This window comes from Diabrotica undecimpunctata, chromosome 3 (genome assembly GCF_040954645.1).
Source record: "Diabrotica undecimpunctata isolate CICGRU chromosome 3, icDiaUnde3, whole genome shotgun sequence".
Lineage (NCBI taxonomy): Eukaryota > Metazoa > Arthropoda > Insecta > Coleoptera > Chrysomelidae > Diabrotica > Diabrotica undecimpunctata.
The window spans coordinates 18,182,267-18,209,849 of NC_092805.1; the positions used below are offsets into that span (position 1 = coordinate 18,182,267).

The 27,583-nt window shown below is 32.8% G+C and overlaps 1 protein-coding gene across 1 annotated transcript; it reads left to right on the forward strand.

Moving 5' to 3' along the window:
- The first annotated feature begins 2,680 nt into the window (after window positions 1-2,680).
- On the forward strand, window positions 2,681-26,444 carry LOC140436502 (cytochrome P450 4C1-like). Its single transcript, XM_072525376.1, has 8 exons — window positions 2,681-2,914; window positions 7,596-7,705; window positions 10,921-11,011; window positions 11,762-11,944; window positions 14,343-14,698; window positions 19,635-19,703; window positions 19,906-20,254; window positions 26,013-26,444. Exons 1-8 carry the CDS (start codon window positions 2,761-2,763, stop codon window positions 26,180-26,182), a joined length of 1,482 nt encoding a protein of 493 aa, XP_072381477.1. The 5' UTR covers window positions 2,681-2,760; the 3' UTR covers window positions 26,183-26,444.
- The last annotated feature ends 1,139 nt before the right edge of the window (window positions 26,445-27,583 follow it).

Below are 27,583 nucleotides of genomic sequence, written 5' to 3' on the forward strand. Positions count from 1 at the left end.
TGTTTAATAAATGCTTACATGCGGGTACGATTCCTAAAGACTGGAACAATGCAGTGATAGTCTTGTTACACAAAAAAGGTGATATTACTAAATTAGAAAATTATAGACCCATCAGCCTCTTGACACATATGTATAAACTCTTTATGAAAATCTTAACAAAGAGACTAACACCTAAACTAGATTTCTATCAGCCCAAAGAACAGGCAGGCTTTAGGAGAGGATATGGCACAAATGACCATTTGCACACCATAAAGATCTTAATTGAAAAATGCATCGAGTACAACATACCACTGGTTCTTGCATTTGTCGATTACGAGAAGGCTTTTGATACTGTAGAGTTTGAAACCGTACTGGAAGCCCTAAATCAAAGCCGAATAGATTACAGGTACACGTCACTAATCAAAAACATCTACGAGAACGCTACATCAAGTATACGACTACACGAAGACACAGAAAAATTCAGCTTAGGTCGAGGAGTAAGACAAGGAGACAATATTTCACCAAAATTGTTCACGGCAGCTCTAGAGTCAATATTTAAGAACACCCAATGGCAAGATATGGGCATCAATATAGATGGAGAAAGATTAAATCATCTGAGGTTTGCAGATGATGTCGTATTAATCGCAGATAACTTACAGGATACGGTTTCTATGCTACATTCGCTTAAAAGTCTATCTGAAAGAGCAGGATTAAAGATAAACTTTGAGAAAACTAAACTTATGACAAATCTCGTAATGAGTGGAAATATAACTATCGACAATAATACCATACAACAAACAGACACTTACAAATATCTGGGACACGAGATCAAAATAAACAGAGACAATCAAACAAATGAAATACAGAGGCGAATAGGCCTGACATGGGCAGCATTTGGCAAACTAAGCCATATTCTAAAAAGTTCAATTCCCATGTGTCTCAAGCGAAAAGTTTATAACCAATGTGTTTTGCCTGTACAAACTTATGGAGCAGAGACTTTAACACTCACGCAGAAATCTGCGAATAAACTAAGAGTTACACAACGAGCCATGGAACGTGCAATGCTGAATGTGAGCCTCCGAGACCACATAACAAACCGACAAATCAGGCAAAGATCAGGAGTTCAAGACGTCATCGAAAGAACCACGAGACTTAAGTGGAACTGGGCAGGACACTTAGCCAGAACACAAGATGGACGATGGACAAGACGAATTATGGAATGGAGGCCCAGAAATTATAAAAGAAGCCGAGGACGACCACCGACTAGATGGACCGACGACATAAAAAGAGTAGCGGGAAACTGGCTACAAGCGGCCCAGTGTAGAGAACACTGGAAAGAACTGAGGGAGGCCTATGTCCAGCAGTGGACGGGATTGGCTGATTGATGATGATTTTAAATGTAATGTTGACACATGACAGCTCGTTTTATTATTTTTGGCATTAATTTGTTTTGGTTTTTAAATAAGGTTAACCTCTCTAATAGTTTTATTTTAAAGATAATTCTTTATTTGTAACAATTTCTTTGTAAGTTTTGTAGCACCTCCCACTTGTAAATAGAGTTTGTAAACAGATGGGACATGTAAGTGTTTCTTTGTTATTTTGTTATTTATCTCTGTAACTATCTATATAGTAATTTATGCCATTTATTTTTGAATCTGTTTGTGGTGAGACAACAATAAATGTTTGATTTATTTCTCTAAACCATTTTTTCATTTCTTTAGAAAAAAAGTTTATGTCCCTATTATAAGTTTCATTTAAAAAGATATATTTTGCATTTCTAATAATTATTCCAATAGTTACAACTAGTTGTTGTAATCATTATAATTTGACACGTCGAAGCGGCGTCCTTATTTTAAATAGCTAGAGCTCATTCCTGTTATTTTGTTTGCTCATTTGTTTCAGGAGATTTATGTAAGTAATCCTTTATTTCATTTTTGTAGTTGCCCCAATCCAATTCCCTTGCCAGTCACTTATCCACGACCCAACTACTCCAAATAAACCCTGAGTGCCGTTCGAATAAGTTTCGTTTATTTTGCTTGCCATATCTCCACCCCAGTAACTTCTGTCCCAATTTTCAACCCCTTATAGCAATAACTTATGTGGTAAGCAAAATATTTCGTTACAAATTTAATGTTTGATAAAAAATAGGGAAAATAGAACAAAAATGGTGTGGGTAACGAACTTTGACAAATCGCATTTCGGATACTATGCATTCTGAAGACTTCTACCCAACGCCAGTTTGAAAATACCTACAGGATAGAAGTTTTTTTCGGTGAAGCAATGCCTATACCTATGCTCCTGCGGAATAGTTAAGTTAATAGGTTTTTGAATATATTTTTGCCAAAAAAAAATATTTTTGAATTTAGAAGGTGACATTTCGATAGCAAATTTAATTTTTACCAATTTTTCTGTAGATGTGTAAAAGCCCTTTTACGTTTAGTTCCTTTCTAAAGTACATAATTAAAAGCCTAACAGTGTAATAAAATGTTTTTAAACTGTACTGTAGAAAAATTGTATTCACTTCACAGTCAAAAGACATTTTATTACACTGCCAGCAGCAATAAACGAAAACACCTTGTATGATACAGCATTTTTATTTCAAGATTTTTCAAATTATCAATATTTAATAATTTATAAAACAACCGGTTTAACCTTGAATATTATCTCGAGAATCAAATGGGATCTAAATTGCGGTGTACCTCACATTATTTATCATTATATATTCGGAGTAGGTTGAAAACAAGAGATCGTGTGTAATCTATTTCGAAAATAAAGGTGAAAATGATCGTGTTACTGATTGCTGCAGTTGTAGCTTTGACTTATATTTTTTACCGCATAAATAAAAAAGATGAGACATATTGGAAACACATCTTAGCAATTCCTGGACCCAAGTCGTATCCTATTTTTGGAACGGAGATCTATTTTGACAATGCAGGTAAATACAAATTTCCGATAAAATATTTAATCAATTTTAAACTTGGAATTCGTTCTATAAGATTTCAGTTGCAAAAATATCTATGTTTTTTTTTATAGATGCGTTAAAATTTATTTTCATGTTCAAAATATTTCGATAGTTTTCTGAATCAAATTTTGTTTTTTTAACAGATGGGTTAAAATTTATATTGCGTACAAAAGATCGATATCGTACTGATGGTATTCCTCGATTTGATCAACTATATTGTTCTGAAGCTATTTTCTTGTGGCATTTTAAAGTAATTACTATTTAAATGGGGATAAGCCACAATTAAAGGTTAAAGTACGCTTATTGACGTTTCAATTTCCACTTCGGAAATCGTTCTCAAAATACAAACATTAGTAAATTAAACAAATTTTGTTTTTTTGTTACTTAGTGAAAAATTCTTTTAATAATTTAATTTTATCTGACTCATCTATATTGACAATTCAGACATACATTATACATTTTAAAGTAGACGACTTTAAAATAATATTGCCAATATTGTTGAGTTGCGTTCCTGGGACGACTTTACTTATAAGAGAGTTCATTCGATTACATGAAATCAACTTTAACTTGAGAATATTCGTCAGAAAAGATCATAGCATGTAATTCGTCTGTAAAAAGACAAACACATGCCATGATGACAGTAAAATTCTCCTGTTAGTGATTCCATAGTAAATTATGAGGGAAAAACCAGGAAAAAAACCTCATAATACTATCCCGACATGGTAAGTATTTGGTCGTGCATTTAATGTACCTTCAATAAACACCAAATTCTGATTTATTATGTTTGTTATTAAAAAAACATAAATGATGTATCCTCTATGTTCAATGGAATGATTCAAATATAGTCCTAAAAGAAACGGATGGTAAAAAGAGAAAAATCAAAGAAGCGGCTTTAATTATGCTAAATGAGACCAATTGTGTCGCGAATTCCTCGGCAGAATGTAGTAGGATCTGGGTTACCCATATTGAAAGAGGAAGTTATTAAAAGGAAAATACTTACCATGTCGGGATAGTATTATGAGGTTTTTTTCCTGGTTTTCCCTCATAATTTACTATGGAATCACTTACAGGAGAATTTTACTGTCATCATGGCATGTGTTTGTCTTTTTAAAGACGAATTACATGCTATGATCTTTTCTGACGGATAATCTCAAGTTAAAGTTGATTTCATGTAATCGAATGAATTATCTTATAAGTAAAGTCGTCCCAGGAACGCAATTCAACAATATTGGTAATAATATTTTAAAGTCGTCTACTTTAAAATGTATAATGTATGTCTGAATTGTCAATATAGATGAGTCAGATAAAATTAAATTATTAGAAGAAATTTTCACTAAGTAACAAAAAAACAAAATTTGTTTAATTTACTAATATTTGTATTTTGAGAACGATTTCCGAAGTGGAAATTGAAACGTCAATAAACGTACTAACCCTTTAATTGTGGCTTATTCCCATTTAAATAGTAATTACTTTGATCAACTATAAGTATATTTTTGCCACTTTTTGTTTAAATACCTTGGTGTCCTTGCTGACCTCGTTTAATTCTATTAATCGATCTAATTAAAAAAAGATTATCGACTTAAAAATCATCTATTCAAATTATTATTATAAAGAAGGATAGCTTTTAAAGTACCTATATAAATATAGGGTTACTTGGTTGGCCTCTCATAGTAACCTGAAATGTATACCAATGTATTTTGCTTCAGTTGTTAGTCTTAATAACGTACACTAATTATTTTATCCAAATTTATCTCCATGATGGTCTTGATGGAGTTATTTAAGTTCTTTTTTTTTAACGCCTCTGACGATATTTCCACGATTCGAGCTCAAATATGGTCCGGAAAAATAAGGCATTTCCGTGACTTTGGCCCGTGCAAGTATCTGACAATTTTTTTGAGTTTTGTGGACCTCAATAGCCTAAACCTCTATTTTTCTGCAGTGGGATCGGTGGATTTTTTAAATTATTAACAATTTAGACAAAACAAAAATGCACCATTTTAAGGGGACTTTTATTTTCTAAATTGGAAAAAAAGACTATTATATTTATGGTCATATTTTTTTTATTCATTGATAAGAAGAATTTGAGGTATACAAAAAATTGTTTTTTTTGACAATTTTGATTGCTTTTACCACTGCAGAGGGCATCTTCCAAAAGATGCATTTTAAATTGGGAGACTCTTTTCTGCTCCCCTGTAACAATTTTTTTTAAATTCCAACGCAATTCAATTATTGAGACTTTACACTAATAAATAAACCTTTAAAAAGTTAATTTTTTTTATGTTTTTAATGTCTTTATATGCGATTTAAAAAAAAAGGTCGAAAAAACGCATGTTTTGGGGGTGAATTTATCCCTGTACTAAAAAGGTGGGGAAGTTTTTAAAAATTTTTGGAGGTTTATGTAGTAGTTGTATATATAAAGTATCAAAAAAATTTTTAGTTTACTGAGATTGGTATATTATACAGATTTTGAGAAAAACTTCTCCCAGTTTTACAAAATCTTTTTCTTAGGGTGCCATTTTCTTAGGATAGTTGGCGGTCATCATTATTATTTGAACTCTGTTCACTGTTGCCCTAAAAATCTAGTTATACTTACCGTAAAATGGGGTGTAGTTGACCGTTTGTAAACTTCAACTGAAGATATATCCTTGAAAACAAAATAAAATAATATGTATCATATATTTTTGTATAATATGTGTATAAATCATAACTTTAATTTTAGTAGAAAAAACATTGGGTATTTTAAAAAACCGAATTCAGAAAACATAAATTACTTGTTTTTGTTCAACTTCACCCTGAATGGAGCGAAGTTGACTGCCTATGGTTTTACTTAATAAAAATGATTTTTAGTTAACTGGGGTGAAGATAAACACACTCAAATGATTTTAAATTATAATAAACATTTTAATAAAAACTTTTTATTACAAAAAGAAAGTTACTTATTTAAAATTATATGCAGACAAGTCCAAAACAAAACACAACTCGCCTCTTAGGCAAATTTTTGGCGGAATTAATACTTTTTTATGTTACTTAGAGGAACATTGTCTTCGTCTAGAATATCAGGCCATATAAATTTTCCCAATTTTGAGAGTTTAAGGAACAACATTAGCTTCATAATCTTTAATGCTGAAATTTGTCTTACAAAATGTTTAATATTCTTCTTAGCTTGATATTCTATTGCAACCCATGAATTTGCTTCTATATTATTAATGTGAAAGTATTCTGTTTCCTCGGCAATATTACTTTGAATGTCTGCAACTTCATGGTCTTCTTGGTCAAAATTTTCACTCACGCTCTCTGTTCCGGAACTTGCTTCATCGCTTTCTTCCAAAATTTTTTCTTTACAATTTGTGTCTTGCTTGTCAGGCATGTTACCGTCGTCAATTTCTTTTTCTGGACTGTCTATATACGCAACTGATCTTCCAGGTATAATATTCAGTTTCTTTTGTTTTATTGTAGGCTCACGTTTTTTGGGATTTCTCTGTTCTTTCAAATAATCTAATAGTACCTCTGATACATCAGCACTGTTTCGATTAGTGGTTTGCTTCTCACTAGGAATTTTTGCTAAAAGTTTATCTTCAGACACAGGACAAATACCACAAGCATTAAACCCCGTTCTAGCGTTAACTGAAGCAGACGGCGCGATTTTCTCAAAAAGTTTTTTTAATATTCTCGGAAACAAACTTTTCTCAACAAGCGATGAGTTTGGATTGGCTTTCTTTCACTCTGCAGTAATTGTTTCCAATAATTCATCATTGGTCCAAAGAAGCTAACGTCCAGGGATTGGTAAAGAAGCGTTACATTTGGTGGAAGACAAATGAAAGCAATGTTATTATGTTTACAAATATTGAGCACTTCTTTTGACTCAAAAATGACTCGAAAGATTGTCTCCTATTAAGACCTTCTTTGCTACAATTAAACGAGCATGAGGCAAAAATATAGTCTTAAACCAATCGGTAAAACAAATTGCATCAAACCATTCATGATTAGATCGATTATAACGCGTTACCTTTACTGCAGCATTTCTTTTCACAACATGACAATGACGTATAATACGAGTATATCTTTACCCCTTATATATTTACTCACTCCGTAAGGTATTTGTAATTTTCTCTTAATGTCCTTGGACAAGAAGCGCGTGTTTCTCTTTTTTGTGTTAAGATCACGCTAGAAATATTACTTGTAAATTTTATTTTTAGGCAAAGATATGTTTTAATAATAACATAGGTACGTTATAAGTGACTAGCTGATTATCGAAGTCATTCAAAAACCTGTTTTATAATTGGAACTAAATTGGTTTATGCGAATACACGTATATACAGGGTTGGATGTCCAAGAAGTGAAGTTGAAATTTAAGGATTTGAGGGTTTATTACAATGGTTTGATGATTGTTCTTACTTCATTTTTAAGTATTTTCAAGGAGTAATTAATTAAAACTGATTGAAAGTTATTCAAAGGTATAAGGTCGCAAATTAGTTGTAATAAATGTCTGTATGCAATTAAGAGGATAGTATGTTGAATAATAAAATACTTTCACTTTCACCTTTTGTTTGCTTCTATAGTAGCTTTAGGTATAGTAGTATTTTTGTCATGTTAATAATGTAAATTTTATTTTATTGTTATTTAAATACATTAATATATATTTTTTCTTTTACAGAGAATGTTTTTAAAAGAGACAGGGCCATGGCTAAGATGTACCATCCAATATATCAACGACATAGCTTGCCTATTGGGATTGTTAATCTAATAGCTCCAGAAGACATTGAGGTATGATAAATCTATTACTGGACAAAAACTGATTTCTTGAATTGTTTGCAATTAAATGCAATGCTCAAACATAAAACAATCGATTCATCTAAAAAAGTCGTTTGTGTAGATACATAAGCAGTTATTCAATCAACAAACTTTATTGACGTCTTGAAAATACAAATCATTCACCAATTATCGTTTAAAGCATTTCGATCACTTTTAAAATGTCATTTGTTTCACAACTAAACTTCAATTGATTCTTTCAAACTTCAAACTGAGAGGAGAGCTAACCTTACATACTTTTCTTCTTTTTTAGGCTATCTCTTTGACAGTTCACCCAGTTAACTTTGGGTGAAACACTTTTGTCTTGCTTCAGCAATGAGTTTACACTTATATACCTTTTTATCTGACTACAGGGCATTTAGACAATGCAACCAACTGAGAAAAAATATTATAAAGACTTGTATGTCCAAAAGAATAACATCTAACTACATGTGTGTGATAGACCCGTAAGCACTATGGACAGTCTTGTCTGTACATTATTGTCAAAAGAAAGTTTATTTTTTAGACGGTCGGGCGAAATATTTTAACGATGTGATTACAAGATTTAAAAGCATATCTTAGATTAAATTAACAGTTTCTGTAATCTCAATTAATAAAAAATAACATACTAAATTCTTAACGTCATCAATTAAAATAATTTATTCTAAAAAATACGAAAAAGTCCAAGGGTGCAAGATCAGGAGAGCGAGGTGGCATTTTTATGGTACCCTTTGTACTAACAACTCTATCTGGAAACGTAATGTTAAAAAATCTAACACCTTCCGTGCATTGTGAGCTAGACAGCCGTCTTGCTGCAACCAAATTTCATCCTATTAGTAGGTAATGCTCGAGCTGCTGGAAATATGTGATCTCTCATGAGATCTAGGTATTTACGACGACACAAAGTGTCCCCAATGAAAAAAGAGCCAATTACTTTGTCACCCAAAATATCATCCCAGACGTTCACTTTTTGACGGTATTGTGTTTTGTAAGAAATAGTTATGTGCCTATTTTCTGTAAAGTACCCTACGGTGGATTGTGATGGCCAGTTAAAGAAAAAGATGACTCATCTGTAAACAAGATTTTTTTCATGAAATCTTCGTCACGATTAGTGCGTTACATCAAGTCCTCACAAAACACTATCCATCATTTATAACCAACAGGGAAAATTTAATGCGTTTTTGGCAATTTGTAGTAATGGTACTTGTTTCTTTTTAAAATATCTTTCTTGAAATTCAATTCTTGACACAACCAGTTTTTTCAAATTTAAAAATAATATTGTGAATTGTAGATTTTGTTGGTACAGGGCCTTCGAATTGAAACGAAAACCTAATGATTATATCGTTGGCACTTCTTCCAGAATAATGCCATTTAATAATTTGAATTTTATGTTCAGTTGTAAAGGTTATCATTTTCCTAACTTAAAATATCAATTTCTTTATTCTGATTTTTTTGCCAGAAACCAGAATTACTACTATTGAAAAAATAAACGTATATTTTTAACGTTTCCGTTATCAAAACTGAATATCTATTTGACAAAACTATAATTCAATCTAATAGGTGTCTCTTAGATTCTATCTAACGAGCTCGTATGTCGGTACTAATTTCACACTATATTCGGTCTCTCTCTGTTAGCAGAACAACTTGATACTATTTTTTTCGCACTAATTATGCGTGCTATTAGCTTAGGTGTCAATGTCAATGAACATTTTCAAAAATGTTAATGGCTTAAAAATTACAACTAGGAATGTGAAAACGGTATCGAAGTTTTACACAAAGACAAAAGATCCTTTCACAATACAGGAGTTATCGAATGTAGTTTACTCTATACCTTGTGCCAATTGCAACAACGAATCCATCGGAGAATCATCTCGTAATTTCCACAGTAGGGTGATCTCACATCGTAGTGACATGAAAACCAACAAAATAAATGCATGTGCACATACAGAACCTGTAATAACTCGGAAACATGAATTCAATTTCGAGGATTTCTGTATTTTGACAAAAGAAAAAAACCATGCAAAACGTGTTTTCTTGGAAATGTATTTCATAAAATCTAGTACATTTTGCATTAATAAAAAGTCTGACATAGATAAATTGAGCAACATTTATTGTTATTTACTGGAAAAACATCAAAAATAAAATAAATATAAATGTCTAAATATTCTTGTATGCATAACTGGTTGCATACCATTAACACAGGTTAATAATTAAAAATTAAAACTACCCAATATGGGCCTCTTGTTTCTTGAAAATAAATACAATATTGAATACAATATATAACTAATTACATTTTAATCATATTGTTTTTTCTTTCTGTTCTCTATGTATCAGAGTTAAAACATACTATCAAAAGATGTCATGAAATAAACTAAGTTTTACTACCCTGACCAAAATTTTTAGAATGTATTGTCCATTATTATATTTTATATTTATGTTGTTAATGTTGAGTGTCAAAGTTTATTTTAAATAATCTCAACGACTAGTAAGTTGCATTGACGAATTGTGATATTTTGTAAATATTTAGGTACACATTTTTTATCTATATTACAGTGTCTTGAAAGGAATAAAACAATTCCGAAAGCTTGACAAAAAGTCAAAAGAGTGTTTCTCTAACATCTCAGCCAACCTTCTGACTGCAGGCCTAATAAACTGGTGGTTTTGTTTATATCGACAGTCACTAATATCCTGTATTTCTTGTATATACATATACGTGTATATATCGATCTTCGCTGTCAAAACTATAGAGGAATCTTCTTGCTGTGTTGTGGATATAAAATATTCAGTAATATGCTTAAAATAGACTATAGCCCCTCGCAGAGAAGATAATCGGTGAATATTAGGCAATATTTATGGCAAACAAGAACATCAGTTCAATTTGCGGACGAACAAGTAGTCATCGCACATATAAAACTATACTCTATAGTTTTATACACGATAATAATATAATCTTGGTACAGTTATGTTAAAAAAGTAATGAAACATTTCTGGAATTAAAGAAAAAAAAAAAAATAAAGTAAATTTTTAATTCCTATGGACAAAAAATAAAATGAAAACATTGAAAGTTTTCTTTAAATATAAATATAATAAATATATGAACGTATCTAGCTATTTTTTGTCCAGTAATATTTAAAAAACATTAATTTTAATAACAATTTTAGTAACAATACCATCTAATATTTTTTTTTCAGCTCATATTAAATAATTCAAAACATATAGAAAAAAGTGCTTTCTACGATTTCCTTCACAGCTGGCTTGGAAATGGACTATTAACCAGCAAAGGTAACACTTTTTAAAATAGGACATTGGTCGCCCTAGAGACTTTAATTTACAAATTCAAATTATTTTCTTTTGAAGCGAAGCTTCAATACTGGCGTTTTATTACTTTTTTTCTATAGTAAAATGCTGAAGCGAGCGTTACGGAAGAAGCGCCACGAGACGGCGACATAGAGTAGCGTCACGAAATATCAGTCTTGACATCGATTAACTACTCTCCATCAATTCGTTTCTAGTCATCATATATTTTTTAACGTTAGTTGTTAATAAATTCCTTTAAAATTATACTCACATTGTATTTTTAATTATCTTATTTATTTTATATATCAATTAAATTGATTACCAAATGATATTTATTTATATTCCAGTAATAATTTAATATCTAGACTGACTTTGACGGGTTTGTCAGAAATAAACAATGTATGATTTGGTGATACGTTAGCAGGTGGCGCTACTAACAAACATATTCATTTATTGAATTATTTTAGTAAATATAGTAAATACAATTTGTTCAAAATAAAAACAATAAATAAATAATAAAATTGCTTTATTCAATTTTAAAAATATTATTTTAATATAACGCACGTATATAATTTGTTTAAAATATAAATAATAAATATATAATAAACTTACTTGATTCAATTTTAAACATATTATTTATATTTTAAAAATACAGAAAACATTGTATGAACCTTCGCGCTAGTCTACAGTACCACCTACTGTAGCACCTTTTTTTAATAAAAATATCTGTTTTAGGTGCAAATTGGCATAAAAGGAGGAAAATCTTGACACCAGCGTTTCATTTTAATATTTTGCAGGAGTTTGTTGACATTTTTAACAAAGAAGTTAACCATTTAGTAGAAGACTTTAAAACAAAGTGTGATCAACCCATTAGCCTTGTCAAACCAATAACGGAATTTACTTTGTATTCTATTGGGGGTGAGCTATCATTATTTATTAATATTAGAGTCTTATTATTTTTATTGTTCCGTGCATCCTTCATGAAATCGCTGATTTACTGATTTCGTCTTCACATTGGTGTTTTTTTTTAATTTTTGTTTTTCCACTTCCAAACATTCAGTGATAACTGATTTTAATTTAGCTTTTTTGCGTATTTCATCATTTTCTGCCTCTCGCGTCTCGGAAAGGTATAGTGATATCAAGTCTTAATCGCTTGTATTGTGGTTCTTCATCTTTCTCTGTCTTAAACCGCTAGAGATGCTTCGTGTAAACCATAATCCACCCAGCGTGTGAGAGATCTTCTTCTTGTTCAACGATTAATTTTTCTTTGCCTTCCGTTTTCCTTGAAAAGCGCCCAAAATACTTGAGATAAAATTGATTTATTTATGTTGACAATTTTCTCGTGTAAGCTTTTAGTTTTTTTATAATTGAAAAGTTGATGCGAAGCTATGTGTACAATATTCGCAACATTTTTCCATGCATCTACATTCCTGTAAATATTTTTTTTTTCAATTTTGTTATTTAAGTATTACCAGAGTTAACATTTGTATTCTGATCTCTCCTTTTTTTATTCAGTCTAGTATAGTATTCTGATAGCATCTTCTTCAGAATTCTGGATTTTATAATATCACTATGTTTCTGATCTAACCTTTACGTTATTCAAGTTGTCTCGTAGTCTATGATATCCAATTTTCATCTCTCCTTACAACGCCATGCAGAGGAGTCATATCCAGTACGGCTTCCATCATTGCTGTGGATGTGTTCCTCAACGTCCTCATGATTCCAAGGCAAGAAAGTTTTTATACCTTGCCTTATTTTTTTGTTGCACTTGTAACCATACCACTGTTAAAAAAGTAATAGGCATGTCACAAATCCACCATCGGTTCAATATATAACAAATCAGAGCAAATTCTTGCCTATGCTTCTGATAATATCAATATTGTTGGGAGAACGGAAAACGCTGTACGAGAGGTGTATATAGCACTAAAAGAAACCGCTATAGAAATGAATTTACTCCGAGGTACTTTACTTCGCCAGGTTTCGAGGATCCATTTCTTCTAAATTTCAGCTTATATTGATCCTTATGTTTAAAGGAACTAAGGTCAGAACCTGTTGTATTCTTTGACTGTGCTATTAAATTTGTTACAGACTCAGATGATTAGGATATTTGCATAGTCTATAATAAAATGTCTATCGTTACTAAGATTAGCTACAGACCCATCCTTAAAAATATTCCAAAAGAGAGGTGCTTCGACTGCCTCTGGCTAACTGTGCTGCATCTTTTGGTATTTCACTCCACGTACAAGACGCACCTGCTCTATACTTATTTAGCCCTTGATGTTCCTGATATAAATGAGATCAAAATTATCAGGCGCAGAGACTTGCCAGGTTTAGGGGTATGCTTTATGCATAGCAATAAAGATGCCCATTTAATTGTATATGTCCGATTTTGTGATTATATAATGGCAGTCGAAGAACGTCTTTTAAAAACAACAGCCCTCACTTTGTTTAATATTTTAAATGATTTTATAATTAAAACAAACATAGACTGAAAAAATCACCTTGGAATATGCACTGATGGTGGCTGTACAATATCTGGAAGATTTCAAAGTGTAGATACACTTTTGAAACAAAGAGTTCCCTAAAATCAAGAATCTTTAATGCACTTTGCAAAGTTGTGGGTGCAGAATATTTAACATTGCTATTTTAATGCGAAGTAAGATTTTAATTACTTATATTTTTTATAATGTTAGAATAAACACCATGCTACTCTTCTCCATGGAAATATAATACAAATAGACTGAGTATTGCAATAAAGCGTCGTTCCTCCCATTACGACGGAGAAAACTGACGCAAAGCAGTACCTGCATCTCTTTCTAATGGGTCGGGTTTATCGACCACACGTCGACAAATGACCCATTGGTCATTTAGGTCACGTGGTCGATAAACCCGACCCATTAGAAAGAGTTGCAGGGACTGCTTTGCGTCAATTTTCTCTGTCGCACTGGGGGAACTGACCTGTTTTGCTGAGCTGAGTCTATTTGAATTATATGTCTATGTGCTTCTCTGTTACCAAGGTTGTGTATTACCAATATTTGACCTATTACTGATCTTCTTCGAAAGCCACATTGAAAATCTCCTATTACCCTTTTAGGTTAGATTTAATAGTGAAATCATTGTAAGAATGGAAAAATTTTAACTTATAACCTCTTTTATGAATTGGATAAATCAGAGTCTTTTCTAAAATTTTTTTTCACAGTTCTGTAACGACTATTTGATTATTAAGATAATAAACTGTTTGCTCTTTCCTACTTGGTGATAAATTTTTATCACAAAAGCAATACAAAACTAATCTTAAGATTGATTTTTTCTACAGAAACTTCCCTTGGAAAAGACCTTCGTGAAGAGCCTAGTTGTGGCGAGTACAAAGAAGCTGTGTATGAGTATGGAGAAAATTTCGTGTACAGAATGGTTCGGCCTTGGCTATTTATGGATACTTTCTTCAACTTGACGAAAGTAGGAAAAAGAAATCAGAAAATAGTAAAAGTTTTACATGACTTTTCCAATGGAATTATCGCAGAGAGATATAAGCTGTATAAAAAAGACGGAACTATGAGTTATTCTGAGAGAAAAAGACTAGCCTTGTTGGATTTGATGATTAAAGCGAAATATAATGGTGCTGACATTGATGATGTCGGTATTAGAGAAGAAGTTGATACGTTTATTTTAGGCGTAAGTTATATTTCTATTAACATTTTTCATATTGAAAAACTATAAAAATTAAATTCAAACGTTAGTTTTTACAGTTTGAACGTTAGTTTAGTTTATCATAGAGAATGTAAAACGTCATTGCCACTAGACACTAAGCACTTGGTAGAACCTACATAAAAATCGATAAACACTATAAAGTTGGTAAAGATAGGAAGAGAGGAAGAGAGAATGGGACATAGTGAGAGAGTTCTTGAATCCTAAGCATCCACTAGTATAAGTGGGTGCTTACCACGAGGCGCCGACCCTCGCTCCGACCATAGGATCGTACTATATTATCAATCGAAAGGTAAAATAAATGCATTAGTTTAAATGCGAGCGTTCACTGTCACTTCTATGATCTAGGGGAGGATACGATGCGATGGTCTCCGTTATGAAAGTACCCTTAGATTCCTGAAATTTGTCGAGATATTTTGAGAACTGTAGTATTGTAAACAAATATTTTTAGAGGTCAAATAATATAAAACCAAATCATTGAAAATACAACTATATACAGTTAAGTCCACTGTTCTTTACCCGTGCGTCACCATTTAAAACATACGAAAACATCACAGCAAGTGACAGAAACTGGCGTCTGCTCGGATCACGGATTGTATTATAAAATTTAACGTTATCAAATAAATAGAATGTAAAATGTTAGTTTTGCTTTAAAATTTTGGTGAAGAATTACCGCTACATTTGAAATAGCAGAGACATTAAAAACAATTCAGAATGGGCTTCTTCTTCTTCTCATTGCGCCGTCTCCTTTCGAAGGTTGGCGATCCAAATGGCAATTGTAGTTTTGGAAACTGCTGCGCGAAAGATCTCTGCGGATGAGCGGTCAAACCATCTCCTCAGGTCTTTCAGCCACGAGTTCTGGCGTCTTCCTACTGATCTTTTTCCCTGTACTTTTTCTTCCAGTATAACTTGAAGTAATTCATATCTTTCGCCTCTCAACACATGACCCAAGTATTGCATTTTCCTCTCTTTGATTATTCTTAGTAATTCTTTTTGTTTACACATGCGTCGAAGTTCACATACATTAGTAACTCTTTGTACCCGTGGAATCCTCAACATTCGTCTGTATATATACATCTCAAAGGCATCTATTCTTTTTTCTATTTCAGGGTCCATTGTCCAACTTTCACAGCCATACAGTAAGACAGAAAAACCGTAACATCTGATCATTCGGATTCTAAGTCGACTAAGGTCTGATCTTGTAAAAAATGTTTTCATGCTCATGAATGTTTTCCTTGCTTGTTCGATTATTGATAGGATTTCTTTTTTTGTATTACACTGACTATTGATATTTGTTCCCAAATATTTTATGGAATTTACCTGTTCTATTATTTGACCCTTGGCATACATCTTTATTGGTGTCTTTGAAAATACTAAAGTTTTAGTTTTGGAAACGTTTAGATGTAAACCAAACATTTCGCTGTGGCGAACTACCGCATTTATTATATTTTGTAGTTCTTGTGCGTTGCATGCTATTAAGACGGTATCATCAGCATATCTGATGTTGTCTATGCTGATTCCGTTAATCTTAATTCCGCCTTGGACCTCGTCTAATGCTTTTCTGAATATAGACTCCGAATACAAATTAAAAAGTAGCGGTGATAAGACGCAACCCCGTCTCACTCCTCGTCGGATTTGTATGTCTTCGGATGTTGTGTGCTCCATTTCAATTGTTGCCGTTTGGTGCCAGTATAGTTCTGAGATAATTCGCAAGTCTTGTTCGTCAACTCCAGTTGTTCTCAGAATTTCGATCATCTTTTGATGGTTAACGCAGTCAAATACTTTTCGATAGTCAATAAAACATGCATATACATCTACATTCATGTCTCTGCATCGTTGCGTTAACACATTTAAAGAAAAAAGAGCCTCTCGTGTTCCCAATCCGTTTGGAAATCCGAATTGAGTGTCACTTATCTGGAACTCGCACTTCTTGTAAATTCGTTTATGGATAATTCTGGGAAAGGGCTGATCTATCAGAAAAAAAGAATTTAAGTCATGTAGGTACATTTTATATGTAAATACTTTTAAATTATATGAATTTATTCACATTTGGTGCGAAACCAATTTGTTGTGTAATTTTATTAACATAAAACAAGTATAAAAAGTGCTATGCTTACACACATTAATAATTACGGGAAATTGTTTTTGTTAAATTAAGCGCCAACGCTATGAGTCATAGCTAATTAATTACGTGTTGATTATTAGCACATAGTAGTATTTAAATGAAAGCTACCTTATGTTGATAATTTTAGTCATTTGCTGAAATACCAATAGTCATTCTCCAACCTTGAACAATCACAACTTCAAATAAACAAATCAACTTCATTTCGTATCATATACATGTTTATACTCGTAATATACTATAATAATATATATTGTACTTACATAAAATAGTAGTTGTCTGACTGTAGATTTTATTTATTTTCTATATGTTCGGGATATATTGATTATTATTTAAGATTATGAATAATGCTCAATATAATATTTGATACAGTGTGTCCGTAAAGTATGGAATAAATTCGATATTTCTTAAATGAAAATCCTTTTTAAAAAAATCTAAAACACATCGATTTTTAAGTTTAATGTTCTACATTCTACAACAAAATTTCATTATAAAAGGTGATACACATTAAGGCGATGACGTCATCGGCTCTTTTTTTTAAATGTAACACCCTATATTTTATGACATTTTTAGATCGATAAAAAGGAGCTGATTCCAAACAAGTGTAACACTCGAGGTCTAATGGATATAATTTGAAAGATATGCGCTTAGAAAATAAATTATTTATGATCAATTGCGAAAAAGTAGTCTACTACTAGTTTTTAGTGAAATTTAATTATTTATAGTAACGTTCAATAACAATTTAAGTAGTACAATGATTGTATTAATTCGAGAATGTTCTGTATTATTGCTTAGAATTAATTAGAAGTAGAAGTGAATTTTAGTGTAAAGCAAAGAATTGAAATACTCATGATGATTGGGTATGGAGATAAATCGCAAACTCAGATGGAAGTGTGTAATTTATTTAATGATAAATATCCAAAAAGACCCATAACGCAGTCAACAATAAGTAAGATTGAAAAGAAATTTCGAGAAACTGGTACGGTTGTAAATCAGGTCGTTCCTTTGTAAATTATGATACAACATTTCGTGTTCTGCTTGCTTTTGATGCACACACTTCTGTTAATAAAACTTGAAAAATGGCACCCCTTTAGAATGCACACTTGTACAGGAATTAAACGAGGATGATCCAGATAAAAGAATACAATTTTGCGAAATAATGATGGATAACTGCCACCGAAACTGGGCAAAAGAAAACCCCACCTGGATGCGGGAACATCACACAATACCCACAGAAGGTAAACTTATGGGCTGGCATTGTAAGAAATAAAATCATCGGACTCTACTTTTTTGAAGGTAATTTAAACGGACCAGCATACCCTCAGTTTTTAAGGGGGTATCTATATACATAGTAGAATATAATTATAGTACCTACTTTAGTTAATTTATTCCCCAGTAGAATTAATCCTGGAGGTTTTGTTGAAAGTTTATGGTTTCAACAAGATGGTGTGCCTCCGCATTATGCTGTAGATGTTCGAAGGTATCTAAACGAAATTTTTTCGAACAGGTGGATTGGAAGACGTGGACATATTGAATGGCCAGCGAGCTCGCCAGACCTCAATCATTTGGATTATTTTATGTGGGGTCATATAAAGAATGTTGTTTATAAAACGAAACCTGCAAATATTGAAGGCTTAAAAACAAGAATTTGTAAAGAATTAAACAATATTTCTCAAGAAACCATAAAGAAGGTTCTACAAGAATTTGTACAACGTTTGGGTTACCGTCAAACACAACAAGGACTACAATTCGAGCATTTAAGATAAAATCATGTATTAATCACTGGATTACTTAAGTTATTTATTATAATTTATTTATAATTTATTAATATTAGAAATCAATAAAAAATAATTTTCTAAGCGTATATCTTTCAAATTATATCCGTTAGACCCCAAGTATTATACTTTTTTGGAATCAGCTTATTTTTATCGATCTAAAAATGTCCTAAAATACGGGGTATTACATTTAAAAAAAGAGCCGATGACGTTCACCTTGTATAATGAAATTTTATTGTAAAATGTAGAACATTAAATTTAAAAATCGACATGTTTTAGATTTTTTTAAAAAGACTTTTCATTTAGGAAATATCGAATTTATTCCATACTTTACGGACACACTGTATAATAATGGTATTTATGTTATGATAGGATGATAAAATATTAGATCATTATCATAATACTTATTGTTGTTTAAAGAATAAAAAAGAGATGGATCAATAAGAAAACTTAATTAATTTCTCAAGGTAATAATTAATAATATATTAAATGTAAATTAACTCATTTTAATTGAAATACAAGGTGTTTCAGCTTAGACTATCTTCTTCTTCGTTAACCATTTTCCATCCACTACGCACCATTGCTTCTATCTTTCTCTATCTTGCGCCAATCTAATTCACTGTTTGACTGCTCTTATATCATCTACCTATCTATTTTGAGGTCTTTTCAACCTTTCGTCATCCTCTTTGGTCTACATTTTAGAATTCTGCATTTTATCTGTAAATAAAGATTTTAAAAACAATATTCATTATTTCTAATACACAAAGAAAACACTGGTGCTGCACAGTGGTACAACTGTTGTACCACCCTCTATATGTCAAAGTGACAGGTTTTTTAAATGAAATTTCTTATTTTTTATTTCTGTTGATTACCAACTCCAACTTAAACACAAAAGATGTTTCTTATTTAATTCTTTATTTTGTGTGCAACTAGGGTCTAGAATATGACTTCTGTGCCTCAAAGAGATATATAACCTATGATCTGAAATAAATATTTTTGCTTGTAGGGTCATGATACCACAGCCGTTTCTTTATGTCATACTTTGATGCTTTTAGCAAACAACCCGGACATTCAGGTAAGATAATGTAATTCACAATATAAGACAAGAGAAAATACAAAATGAAATGTATAGGGAAAGTATACATTTCATTCTAACTATTTCATTCATTCTAACATTCTAACATTTCATTCTACACTCTAAAATTATATTTAACAATTTATGTATATTAAAAATATCCTTTATATTTTGATACGAAGTGTGCTGTTATGTTTTTAAGGAGGAAATGTATCAAGAGGCAATCGCAGTAGTGGAAGACCCCAAAAATCCCACTTACACCGAATTGGGAGAATTGAAATACATTGAAAGATGCATAAAAGAAAGTTTAAGGTTGTATCCCAGCGCTCCCATGATTTCTAGAGTAGCTGGAGAAGAAGTAAAGACCAAAACTGGATACACAATTCCAAAATCTGCCGTCGTCAGCATTTGTATATACGATACCCATCACAGTCCGCATTATTACGAAAATCCAGAAAAGTTTGACCCTGACCGATTTTTGCCAGAGAATATTGCATCACGACATCCTTATGCTTATATTCCGTTCAGTGCTGGAAGTCGAAACTGTATAGGTAAGTATTTGCCAAATTGTTCATTAATTTTCAATGATACACGTCTTAGTAGTATATTAGAACATGTTTTTTATGTAGTGGGCAGATAATCTAGTGCACCATTCTTCTGGAATTTATGGTTCTTTTCAGGTATTGAAAAATATTCTGTAACTTTTATCTATCAAAATATTTTCTCCATGTTGTGACGAGTAGCTTTACTAGATACCTGACTCAGTAAAACATGTAAACTCAATAATTTAAACATGTTTTGGTCAATACCCAAAAACCGGAGACTCATTAATTTAGGTAAGAGTTGGCCGGTCGATAACTATTCGATACGGACAAGGAACGGGAAGCCTTAGGACGGGTAGGACGGTTTAGCCTTAGATTACTAAATCAGTACTCCAGCCTGAACTCCCAGGACGGTTGGTCTTTGATCAATACTGAAAGGCCCACGGATGAAGCTCTTATATATCAGTTCTCTGATTCGAACTCGGTTCTCTGGTATATCTCTTCCGGTATTTCATCTTCAGCGTGCATCGTTGGTAGTGGTAGGTATCGGTGGGAGTGCGTATTTACAGAAATGCGCAAGCCGTCGGCGAGCGCTGGCGACGCCATCTTTACAATGTTTAGAGAGTTCTGCTGAAATGCCTTCGATATCTGGCGATCTATTGCTGTTGCAATAGATCATCCAGGTATACGCACCTACCAGTGCCCAAACAGACGAAGAAGTTGAATGGTTCTACGATGACGTTAACACTGCGCTAGAAGAGGTAACCACCAACTATACCATACTGATGGGAGACCTAAACGCAAAAATAAGCCACAAGCAGGATGATTCGGAGTTTGTACTTGGACCTCACGGATATGGCGACAGAAACGAAAGGGGTCAAACTTTTATAGCATTTCTTCTGCAACACAGACTATATGTCATGAACACCCATTTTAAAAAAAGCCCCCAAAGAAAGTGGACTTGGCAATCACCAAATGGCTTGAACAAGAACGAAATTGACTTTATCTTTACTAACAAAAAAGACGCTGTTCAAGACGTAACTGTATTAAATCAATTTTTAACCGGAAGTGACCATAGGATGGTTATAGCGAAGGTAGTCTTGAACGTAAAGAAGGAACGTAGAAATATGGTAACAAGGACTAAAAATGTTACGTTCACTGCGATTACTAATACAAGGGCATACCAGGAAGATATAGATAGAAACCGTCAGAATGACGTGCAAGATGAAACCGATATTGAACAACTAAACGAAAGGTTGGTGGACGTTCTAAGGAAGGCACAGAAGAACTGTCAAGTGAAGCAAACAAGGAAAAATGAAAAACTTACAGAAGGCACAAGGAACCTAACGCAAAAAAGAAGGGAAATAAAAGATAAGCATACAGTGAACATCGCAGAGCTGAGGAATTTAAATAAAACCATTTCAAAAGCTGTTAGGAAAGACATAAGGGATTTTAACAGTAAAGAAACAACTAATATCATAGAACAAAATAAAAGCCTTAAAGTTCTAAAACGAAAGTTGAAGACAGGAACCAGGAACATTTATAAGCTAAAAAATAGACAAGGACATGCTGTATATGAACAACAAGAAATTATAAAAATTATCGAAGAGTACTATAGAAAATTATATCGTCGAGATGCTCATATTCCAGAGGTGGAAATCCCAGCCATACAAAATCAAGAATCAGAGGAACTTTCAGATATAACCGAAGAGGAAATCAAATCAGCGTCGAAAGGTATGAAGAACAGCAAATCACCTGGAGAAGATGGCATTGTAAGTGAAATGCTAAAATAAGGAGGCCAATGGCATTCAAATTTTATTCCAATATTGTCAGGCAATATAATTGGGGTGTAAGGATTTTTACATTGTGAAATAAGGTGCTCTATATCTTCCATTGCTACAGTATCCTGGACAAACCATACAGCCTATAGATAACTGCTTGATTGTATTTATACTCAAACGCTTATGAAACGTACCATTTTAGTCTTTTTCCACTTGTCTTGATGAAATGTTTTCATGTTTTCCTATCACCCTTCCTTGGCTAGAGCTCTTATTTCTTTGAGAACGAATGGCTGTTAAATTTTTGACAGCAGATGGTTTACTATTTTCTTTCTACTACACAGTTTAGGAAAGAAACGGGAAATCACCACCTTCCCAAAAAAAGTCACAGTTTATGTTCAGTTTTTAAATCTCTGGTCGGTCATTGCATCTTCGAGATCTTCTCTTCATGACCGTCTTGGTCTACCTCGTTTTCTTTTAGTGGTAGGAGGCCATTTTTTCACTATGCCTATTTTCAGACATTCTCTGCAGCTGACCAAATCAGTTTATTCTTTTGGCTTCAATTGTGTCTATTATGTCTAGATCAATTCTATTTCTTTCCGAATATAGTTGTTCCTTGTTCTCTCAAATCTAGTGAGCCGGCAATATCGTCTCAAAGAGTTAATTTCTATGTCTTTAATTTTTGATTTGTTTCCTTGATTTATTTTTTAAATTCATCATGTCTAATTTTTCATCAGTCATGTATGTTTTTTTTTGCCTGTTGATTTGTGTTTTTGGAATTGTCTTCAGTCTATTTAATTATGTTTTGTATATATTTATAATCAGTGTGACGTTTTATTTTTTTTGTTATTCGTTGTAGTTTATTTTTGAATTTGGCTACAAGCAAGATGCAGTCGGTGATATTAACATCTTCTTCGGGGTATGTTTTTGCCCATATTGACTCTCTAGAACATGACACTATTTCGGTATCGTTGATTAATTATAATAATTATGGGGTAAATCTGATTTCTGATGAGGCAATTTTCCTTATGTACGATTTTCACGTGTATAATTTGTCAGCTGGTAGTTTAAACCATGCATTCATATTAAAAATGTTCTATTTTTCACAAAACTGTACTAGTTTGTCGCCTCTTTCATTCCGTAGTCCCAATCCATTTTCTGCAATGATGGTTTTATTAAGATTTGTAGATCTTTATTAGGCAGGTATAGGCAGGTATGGGCAGGTAGAATGTTTATCGGCATTCTGGTTTAGATCTGTAATGTTCAGCATTATCAGACAAAGATACCTCGTGTAGATTGTGGCTCTTCGCCACGCATTACGGTTTTGACTAGAGAGAGGCTAAGGCTCAATTTTAAAGAGCTATATTCGCTTCATCATTTGAGGAGGTGTCAATCAAAATCAATCATGTCCACCTTAAGAAGTTTTAGGGAAATCGCAAAAAACGTATTAGTAAATAACCTTACATGAAAAATCGGATAAATTAGCATATATCATTTTATTTATTGAAATTAACTGACTCTTAGTAAATATTTCAAATCTGAAGGTATAAATAAACCTGTAAATACATTTTAAAAAAAGGACATGTTCTTATTTGATTGGACTTCATGGACGTTGATAGAAGGGGTTGATAAAAAAACTCTTAGACTACTTAAAATATCTATTGTATTGTTACAAAAAATATCTTGAAAAATGGCTAACATTTACCAACGACACTTTCCACAAAATATAAATGTTTAAATGTGTAGTCCAATGTCAGGTTCTAGACAATCACAGGATTCGTCCACTTCGTCAGCATCAATTTCGTCGTCCTGGACTTCCACTATTATGGTCTTATACCAAGATAAAAAGTCATGTTTCTGCCAGTTATCACCATACATTTTCACAAGTAAAGTCTCCACGTCCTTCTTCTTAGCTGCTTTCACTATATTGCTCAGTGGAAGTGACTCTACAGGAGTTGAGAACGACCTTGCAGAATGCCAGCCTTTTCTTTTGAGGCTTGTTGTAGGTTTCAAAATCACTTTCAAACCTAAAATTCTGTGCCGATTTCACTTTGATAACAGTAAGTTCTTGTCCATTGCGGTTGACAGCTTTCTCTTTATTCACAAAAATCCTCTTCTTTTCAGATATCATTTCAATGTTTTTAAATCGTGTAGCCAAACTTTTAGCATCAATCAATCCCCAATCCTCTCCAAGTTTCCGTACTTTTCCAACAGAACTATATACATTGTAGTACTCTTCCTTTGTTGCAATGGTAGGCTGCTTCCTGAGTAACTTTTCAACCCTTCCGAACACCCGATCAGCGGGGAGGAAGCTATGCCCGCGAACAGGGTATGTTAGAACAATCTCCTCTAAAGCATTTTGCACTGATCCTAAGTAATACACTAATGTGTGAACAACGGCATTGTTTTTGTTTTGACCGGCACACCCATCACAGAACAGATTCAGTCTTGTTACATTTGAAAAATTAGCGGAGTTCAAGAAATTTATAAGTGCAGATGAAACTTCGGTCGCACCCCTTCCTGCAAGTTCTTCAGTCCATACGTAAAATATGGGGTTTTGTGCGTTTGATGCTACAATGCAAAAAGAGTAAAAACTTAATTGTCTTTTGTAGAACGCGTCTTGAATAGGAGTTTTGGGAAGTGCTTGAATTTGCTGGAGATCAAAACAGAAAGTAACCTCATTTTCTTTGTTTTCCTTTAAGAGCCCATAAAAAGCATTAGCTCTTAATCTGTGTATTCTTTTCTCCATCATAAATTGGTTGACCACTACCAAGTCTTTCACAGCTTTAGCCTTCTCAATTTTCAGCTGAAGATCTATTTTATTGCATGTACTGCAAACGTCAGAAGCTGGTGATGAAAATCCGATATTTAATTCATTGAAAACTCTCCTAAACATAGATTTCTTAACTTTAAGATTATCAAGTACAGAATCATTGTATATTAGCCACAACTTCTTAATGTTTAAGTCTGCACCAAGATAAATCCTTTTCGATTTTTTTTGATTATAGTGGCTTTCTTTTCCTCTTAAATTTCTCAAAAAAAGGCGGACTGATTCCTTGTTCGCAGCAGATTTGTGACTCTTCCTATCGCCACCCCTCTGATCCTTAACAGCCTTTCCCTCTTTCACCTTTTTAGAAATATTAGTCAATCTTGTTCCCTTCACCATGGTAATATGCATGAAAAGTTTCCTACACACAGGTATAACTTTACCGGTTGATGAAAGTATAGAATATTGTACACTAAAACTTTTAGCCTTTGATTTTTCAGAGGTAGGCCTAGGCCTTCGCCGCTTTATGTTACGTTGATTTATCCAACTGGCAATGGTGTTATCTTGCGTGTTTTTGTCAGGTATTTTGTAGAGGACATTTCGAACAAAAATAGCATCTATAGGCCTAACTAATGCACATTTCATACCTTTGTTCATGTGTTTACATGGAACAAACACACGACATTCCACTGGAGTACTGTATCGCTTAAGCTTGGCTCTAGTTTTTTTATCCACAGTCTTTTTATTTTTACGAGATCCTTCATTGGCATCGCCCACTCTCACTAAGTTTTCTTCATCCATGGAAAATTTCAATTTTATTTAATAAAAACTACTATAATAATATTAAAATTAAACCACAGTGCAATACAAACTCAATACTCGCTATCGACATAACCTAGAGGGAAAACACAGACAATGTGTTGACATGGTCAAATCACGTGACCAAATCGGGGCACTCCTATTAGCTGAATGGACATGTGGAGGTATGATTGAAACCAACTGTGGACATGATTTCATTTGATTTGGGAACCTAATATTGTGTATTCATTTTAAACAGGACATGATTTTTTTTAACCGAAACCGAAAACACCATAGAATAGGATTCACTCTTTATATTATGAAACAGCTGCTAACTCATTTTTTGATTTTTATGGACATGATTGATTTTGATTGACACCTCCTCATTTATAAATAAGATTAATGGATTTTTTTTTTGTTTCAGGACAAAAATATGCAATGTTGGAGCTGAAAGCTGCTCTGTGTGGAATACTTTGCAATTTCAAATTGGAAGCAGTTACGAAACCTTCAGATATTATCCATAAAGGTGATATAGTGTTGAGACCGTCTAATGAAATAAAAGTTAAATTTATACCAAGAACGCAGAAGAAATAGTTCTGTTGTGCGAATAATTGTTCATCACTTCTAAATATTTATCACTTGCCATTTCATATTATCAACTATTCTGACTTATTATAACATATCATCACTTATAGTCACTAATCATCTAATTTTGTATTCCTAACCCTCGTGTAAACGTTGGTTATGCAGATCCTCAAAGTTAATTGTTGTTTAGTTGGATGGTATAGTAGACATTTATTTTATTGTTAATTTTATATTATATTAAAAAGCAATAAAAAATAAACCAATTTTTTAATTGTTTTTTTCTTATTTTAGACCTGTCAGAATTAAGTATCGGTTCTATTTCATATAGAACAAAGCACAAAGCAGCTGTCGTCATTTCATATGACGACAGCTGCTTTGTGTTATTCCTGTTATGACTTTATCTGATTACTTAAAAAGGGGCAGCTATGAACTATAATTTCGTATGGGGGAAAGTATGTTGTTTTATGGATTTATACGTCACAATTATTAAAGGCTGCCGTATTTGCATATGCTGGGTCTAATAAAACTACAAATACTTTTAATAAATATAGAAAGGAAGCTTTCTATAAAGGAAGCTGGTAAAGACTGGTTCTATGGGAATTTTAAAACGAAATACTGAAGTAAGTGCCATCGTCAGGAACCTACCAGTGTTAATCGAATTATTGTCGAATTTAATGCCAGCGAATTAAAGACGTTCTTTCATGATCTGGCGCCAACAACGACAAATAAAAATTTCGTGCTCATGGAATATTCAGTGTGGCCAAAACAGGCATAAATACAGTTCACAAACCTAGCAAAATACTTGCTTCTAAGGGCATTAAACAAATAAGAGCTGTCACCAGTTGGGAACGTGGGAAGAGCATAACTGTTTGTTGCTGTATCAGTGCAACAGGGCAGTATTGTTCTAGTAATAATATTTCATTGGGTTTAATACATTTATTTAAACATACTTTTTAACAAAGTCTCCAAGAATCAACAATGTCCCAAAACCCATGTTCTAACAATGATCTTGACAAGTAGTGACAACTGACTAAGAGTCTCCATACATTGTGCCTAGAGCCCCGTGACCGTAATCATAACCTACTGATATGACATCTTTCCCCTTACATTTGATAGTCCTTAAAACGCACTGGAGGCCTTTTGATTCTAGCACTAGTTCTATTTTCAGCATTCATCTGGGAGGTTGAAGGTTCCTCTACTCCACAACTCTGATTCCCAGATGAGGAGTTTAATGATCTATCATTATGTGCGAAATCAGTATTCTTCTTAATTTCCGCTTTAACTAGGGAAGGCCTCAAGTGATAACTGTTTCGCCTGACCACTTCCCCATTTTCTTTCTGCACTAAATAAGATCTGGGTGCCTCATCTATTTTTTCCAGAATTTTACCTGGTCTCCATTCTCTACCCTCT

Coding starts and splice junctions, on each gene's coding strand:
- LOC140436502 (XM_072525376.1), top strand. CDS start 2,761: ATGATCGTGTTACTGATTGCTGCAGTTGTAGCTTTGACTTATATTTTT. Junction 2,915..7,595: donor GATCTATTTTGACAATGCAG/GTAAATACAAAT, acceptor TTTCTTTTACAG/AGAATGTTTTTAAAAGAGAC. Junction 19,704..19,905: donor CAAACAACCCGGACATTCAG/GTAAGATAATGT, acceptor TATGTTTTTAAG/GAGGAAATGTATCAAGAGGC.